The sequence below is a fragment of the Setaria italica genome, chromosome III, assembly GCF_000263155.2.
Source record: "Setaria italica strain Yugu1 chromosome III, Setaria_italica_v2.0, whole genome shotgun sequence".
NCBI classification, from domain to species: Eukaryota; Viridiplantae; Streptophyta; class Magnoliopsida; order Poales; family Poaceae; genus Setaria; species Setaria italica.
The window spans coordinates 32,619,987-32,625,327 of record NC_028452.1 but is presented as its reverse complement, the minus strand read 5'-3'; the positions used below and the strand labels follow the sequence as shown (position 1 = coordinate 32,625,327).

The 5,341-nt window shown below is 40.4% G+C and overlaps 1 protein-coding gene across 1 annotated transcript in view; it reads right to left on the bottom strand.

Annotated features, from left to right (window-relative positions):
* The window catches only part of LOC101759292 (probable metal-nicotianamine transporter YSL3), an 8,415-nt gene that overhangs the window by 2,139 nt on the left and 935 nt on the right, over positions 1 to 5,341 (bottom strand). Inside the window, exons 3-5 of the mRNA XM_004962465.1 lie at positions 4,553 to 4,650; positions 4,321 to 4,455; positions 2,960 to 3,146 (exon numbers count right to left, since the gene is read on the bottom strand). Coding sequence (XP_004962522.1) covers positions 2,960 to 3,146; positions 4,321 to 4,455; positions 4,553 to 4,650 — 420 coding nt within the window. The remainder of the gene's footprint in view (positions 1 to 2,959; positions 3,147 to 4,320; positions 4,456 to 4,552; positions 4,651 to 5,341) is intronic.

The following is a 5,341-nucleotide window of genomic DNA, read 5'->3' as shown; positions in this document are numbered from 1 at the left end:
TTACCAACCGGGATAAAAGAGTCCCCCCACGAGTTAATACAAAAGGATAGCATCCCCTACATAGTTAGATGTGGTGTGTAGGTGGGTTGGCAAGGAAGCTACGCGCGAGGCTGGAGGTTGTGGGTTCGAATCCCACGAACCGCGCGCATATTTCGCGTGGAAAATCGCGTGACTTGTGACTTGTGACGCGCGTGTGGGGGGGCCTCCTGGGAGCTCGGGAATTTTTTTTTGCAGCGCCGGCCGTGGGTGACCCCATTTATCCCGGTTGGTAACGGGATAAAAGGGGGCCTTTTGTCCCGGTTGAGTGACCCGGGATAAAAGACCCCCCTTTTATCCCGGTTGGTTTATCCCGGATGGATTTTCGGGATATTTGCACCCTACCAACCGGGACTAAAGCCCAAATCTCTACTAGTGCATGAAGTCTGTTTTTTTTTTGTTTTCGAGAAGTCTGGGTTAGCTATGTGACCAACTTGTGTCAAAGAAATGTACTCAATCTCTAAGTCCTACTGCAGCTTTTCTTCTTATTATCTATGTCTATTGAGTAAATAGAAGGAAATGTGGAGTACTTTTGAGCCTAAGTACAGGCAGGGCTCCTAATCTAGGCGAAATTTCGCTGAAAATTCATGAATCTCAATAATTTCGGTGGTGACCGAAAGAAAATTCCAAAATTCACTAGTACACTTATGCATATGCTTTATTGTAAATATGGTACTCTAGACTTATATTTTCTATTCTTTGTGTTGCACATCCTTTAACTCAATAGTTGTTATACTAATCATTAGTTTAGATAAAAAAGTTTGAAAATCTTATAATTCGGTGAAGACTCTAAAAAAATTTCGACTACATTTCACCAATAATTTCGGTGGTTACCAAAAATACGCGAAAACGAAATTGTAAACCCTTGGTACAGGTTCATAAAAGAAGGGATTTGGAGCAACATCGCTATTTCACAGGCAAAATTCTCACCAAAATGTAAAGTCATACCTAGCACAGTCCATCTCACCTTGTCAAGCTGGACGCCTTCTATTAAATGTTTCCGTTGCCATTTCACATGAAGGATGCACTGAACAGTTGATAAATCATATAGGGAGAAAGCCACTAGCATGCCGCCCTATGAACTGGCTCTCTTTAATAGATGATGTTATCCTAGGACATCTAGGGAGAAAGCTACTAGGACATTTTGCTGTAGCTTGGGAACACCATCTCTGGCTGAAACCAAGGAATACACACTTTCGTCTGTATTGAAGTACTTTCTTGCAATTATTTGGGATTGCCTTTGTCAATGAGGAAATTAACTAAGGATCAGCTGCTACCAATGTTAGATATAATCCTGGTGCCAGTGGTTCTAACTGCCATGCCAATCTATCAACTCATTGTATGGATATTCCCAAATGGGCTATGAAAGCTAATGATAAGATTACAAGGGCTTTTCTCTGGAAGGGTGAAGCTAATGCGAATGGAGGACAGTGCATTATTGCTTGGATGAAGGTGAACGCAACTCATCGATTGAGTTTCCCAGGTTATGAAGCCATAATCTTGAAACCATCTCTTGGGGGCTGCGTATGAGATGGCTTTGGTTGTGAAAGGACACATCCGAACAGACCATGGACCTCCCTTGCAATTCAGATCAATGCAAAGGCCAAGGCTCTCCATGGTTTCTGTCATCTCGAATGTTAGATCCCAACAGTAAAAGATAGTACTGGCTCAAACAGGAGGAGAGAGATGGGAGAAACAGGGCAGCAGGGGCAGCTTTGGGTAACACACCGTGAGAGAGTTAACCTTTGGGATATGTGCGAGCTAAGCGAGGAGTGAAGCGCTAGTGCAGCATCTTTTCTACTGTTCATTGCATAAAATATCAGCCAGCTTGGAGCGGCTCCGTTGCAGACGGCTTTAGATGTAATAATTTATTGTAGATAGGTCATTGCTCACATTCGAGATTATCACCATATGATGATGGGCAGCTCTCTTGCCGTTCAACAAAAAACAGTGTTGGAACAACCCTATGTGTGTTTAGGCTCATTGTTGTTAGTGCTAGCTAGATTCCAGTTTCTAGTTAAAGGGAATAAAATATAGTAGATCATATGGGCATTGACCGCATTAATTAGGAATATATTTTGGGCAAGTGTGTGCCCGGTACCAGCTATACTACATATATTATATGTGTACCTGTTTAATTGGATTTTTTGCTCAACGTCTCTACTGCCATATCATTGCTTGAATAAAAAGTACTTTCTTCCATTTTTTTTTGGAAGAGGGGAATGGCCATGCAGTGAACAATTTAAAGAAAACAGTTTTTTTTGTAAAATAACTACTTCACAAGATGTTCCAAAAGCAATGCAGCTAATTTTCATTTATTTCAGACGATACCATAAAGCCTACCCAGATGACCAAAAGTCTGAAAAAAGTTTTGGATGGGTGAAATTATGTTTGGTATACTCTTTGTGTGATTCAAAGAAAATATTCTTCAATTGATCAAACTGACGGTGTATGATACATAGCTAAAGAAAAGACTTCAAACAATTATTTACATGGAACCACAAGAAAATTTAAATCCAGAAAAGCATGAGGATTTAGCATGGCGCATACTTTTATTATGATTCGATCTTAAATGGACCTTAAACCGGTGTGTGTGGTACAAAGATCATACCTCTGTCGTCTAAAAAATGAACTGTAAACAACTTTGTGGTAGGTCAGATGTTTTTGAACTAGTTTATGTAAGCAACATCAGTTTCCCAAGAAAGTGTTTTGAAAACAAGATTTTTCACCCTTGCTTATTATTTATTATTTCCTAAAAAATGCTAATTACATACAGAAGAGAGCATGGTATAGGTTGAGGTTCATCTGAAATTGATTAACACGGAATTTTAGGACATTCTTCATCATGAACACCTTCTTTCTTAACTAGGAAACCAAAATAAGACGATTCAAATAAAATTGGATATGCATTAGTGATGGGTACCTTGTATCCATTGATGCCATTCAAAGTTGAAGGATTCTCAGTGAAATACCATTGCCCTCTTTTACTTTCAAGGTAAGGATATATGATTCCTCCAGAGATGATGCCCCCAAAAAGCAGTCCAAAGTTTACAACATGTGGGACAATCATACCAAGACCAACAAATGACGCAGAGAAATCAAAAGAGAATCTGTAAGTATAAAGCATCAGTATTTCGAATTGTAGTTCAATTTGTAATGCTGATGTAGTAAATTTTGATTGCCACAAAATAAGCTATCCTATGACGAGACACAAACAAGCTCTCGCGCCGTGACGCGAATAAATTAAGGGGGCGAGCTGGTGCCGCTATTTATCCATGCCAACATTTGCGTTCTTCGACAGGCTGCGTCGCGAGGTTGCGGCTGACACGTCACTGAGGCGATTCGGGCCAAGGCAACTGCAGGCACCGAGCGATAGAGTTGGGTTCACTGCTTGCTCATCTTCGATGGTTGCATCTTCATGCCGCTGATCATCTAGTACTGGGTGTGGAAACTCCCCATGTCCACCCAAGATGTTATGTGGTGTGGGTCCTGGAGTACGAATGCCGCAAGAAGATGGAGGCAGCAATTTAGTTAGCGTCATCATGCATTGGTTTGTTTAGATTTCAGGGGGAGTTGTTAGATTAGCTTTTTAGGTAAGTTTGACTTAGAGATAAGATTTTTTAGGGGTACACATGCCCTGACCTATATAAATGAAGGTCATGTAATCAGAAAAGGCAAGCAAATAGATTGATTTGGTTCTCCCTACCACGTTTCTCCTGGTTGTGTCTACCATTGCTGGCGCCCAAGCCGTGGCCGCGAGGTCATCTCCAGTGCCACATCCATCAACATCTCTCTCTCTTTCTCTCTTCCCCCGCTTAGGTGTTAATTAAGCATCTTTATATAAGGAGAGGAGATGTACCAAATTGAAGGCAAGCAAGAAGAATATCAATTTATTAGGGTTTGCACCCTCTATCCTTGACATTGTGGTGCGGCTGGTAGCTCTAGTAGAAATGTCCCGCTGCTTGCATCCAGGTTCAACCAGATCTACGTGATCCAAATAAACCTAGTTGGCTCAACAAACTTCCCATTAATGCAGAAAATCTGTGTCCCATTTGTGGATTGTTTTTTATGTTGCCGTGTAAATGCATCTATAATAAAGATTGGAGTAACTTCCAGAAAAGAAGTTGAAAGTAAAGCTTAACAATGCAGAGAAGCCGCACAGTTTTCCCATGACAAAGCTAGCATTTCTGGTTGTTCAAACAATATTCCTTTTATTGACTAATTGCGGTAGCACTATCACAAATAAGCATCGCGGGGGAAATTATTTTTGAATAGATTTCTCACCTACGCTTATATAGTTCTAGTCCAAACGTAGGAAAGAACGTAAATCCACAACTTGATCCTCCAGTATAGAACCATTGGAACAGAGACCAACAAAAGCTTCCTATAAATGATTTCAGTATAGTCTTAGCTTGCAACCTGAACTGAAGATGAAAATTATTAAGAAGGTCACAAATAAAATAACAAAAAAAAAATCCAAGACATTCATGTTTCATCGAGAAAGAATAAACTTTACTTTGCTACATAAGCTCCCAAAGGGGTATGAAAACTATTGATAAGGTGAGCCACGACTGAGCCGGTTGGAAATAGCAGTCTGTAGTCAACAATCATGATCTACATGTAAGATGGAAAAAAACCGTTAGTGGTTGTTATTATGCTTGAGTGAGAGTAGTATCCTTGAGTGTTTGTTCAGCATTGTGTTATAATTTAGACTAGTTTTATCTTTGCAGTTTTGTCCATTTATAAAAAAGGACAAATGACATTTTATCTATCCTATTGATGCTTGAATTCGATGTATCTATATTCCTATGCTATTGGTTATGTTTGAAATGGCAAATACATTATGGTCAGAATAATGGAAGATTGTTGATATATACTCATCTATCCCAAATTGTAAGTCATTCCAAGAATCTTGGAGAGTCAAAGCATATCGGACGTGGCCACTTTGACCTTACCCACTAGGGTTTGTTTGATGAAAAGGAGGGATAACTGCACTACACAGCAATCAGTGTGGCATTTCAGGGCGTGCCTCGTGCATAATTGCGTAAAGTGAGAAGAATAGCACTGGACATTCTGCCAGTGATATGCCCTGTTGGGATCAATTAGATCAGATAATGGCCTGTCTGTGTCGTGCTCGATGTTACTATGACGAAATCGATCAACTTGAGGATAGGACGATATGATGCATGAGCAAGAAAGAATACGCTCTATCATCATGGAACTGTATGCTCACTACCGCGCGCCTGATGTGATGCTAATCCGATATACCCGAGATCATGGAGCGGAGGTGAGCAGATCATCACTG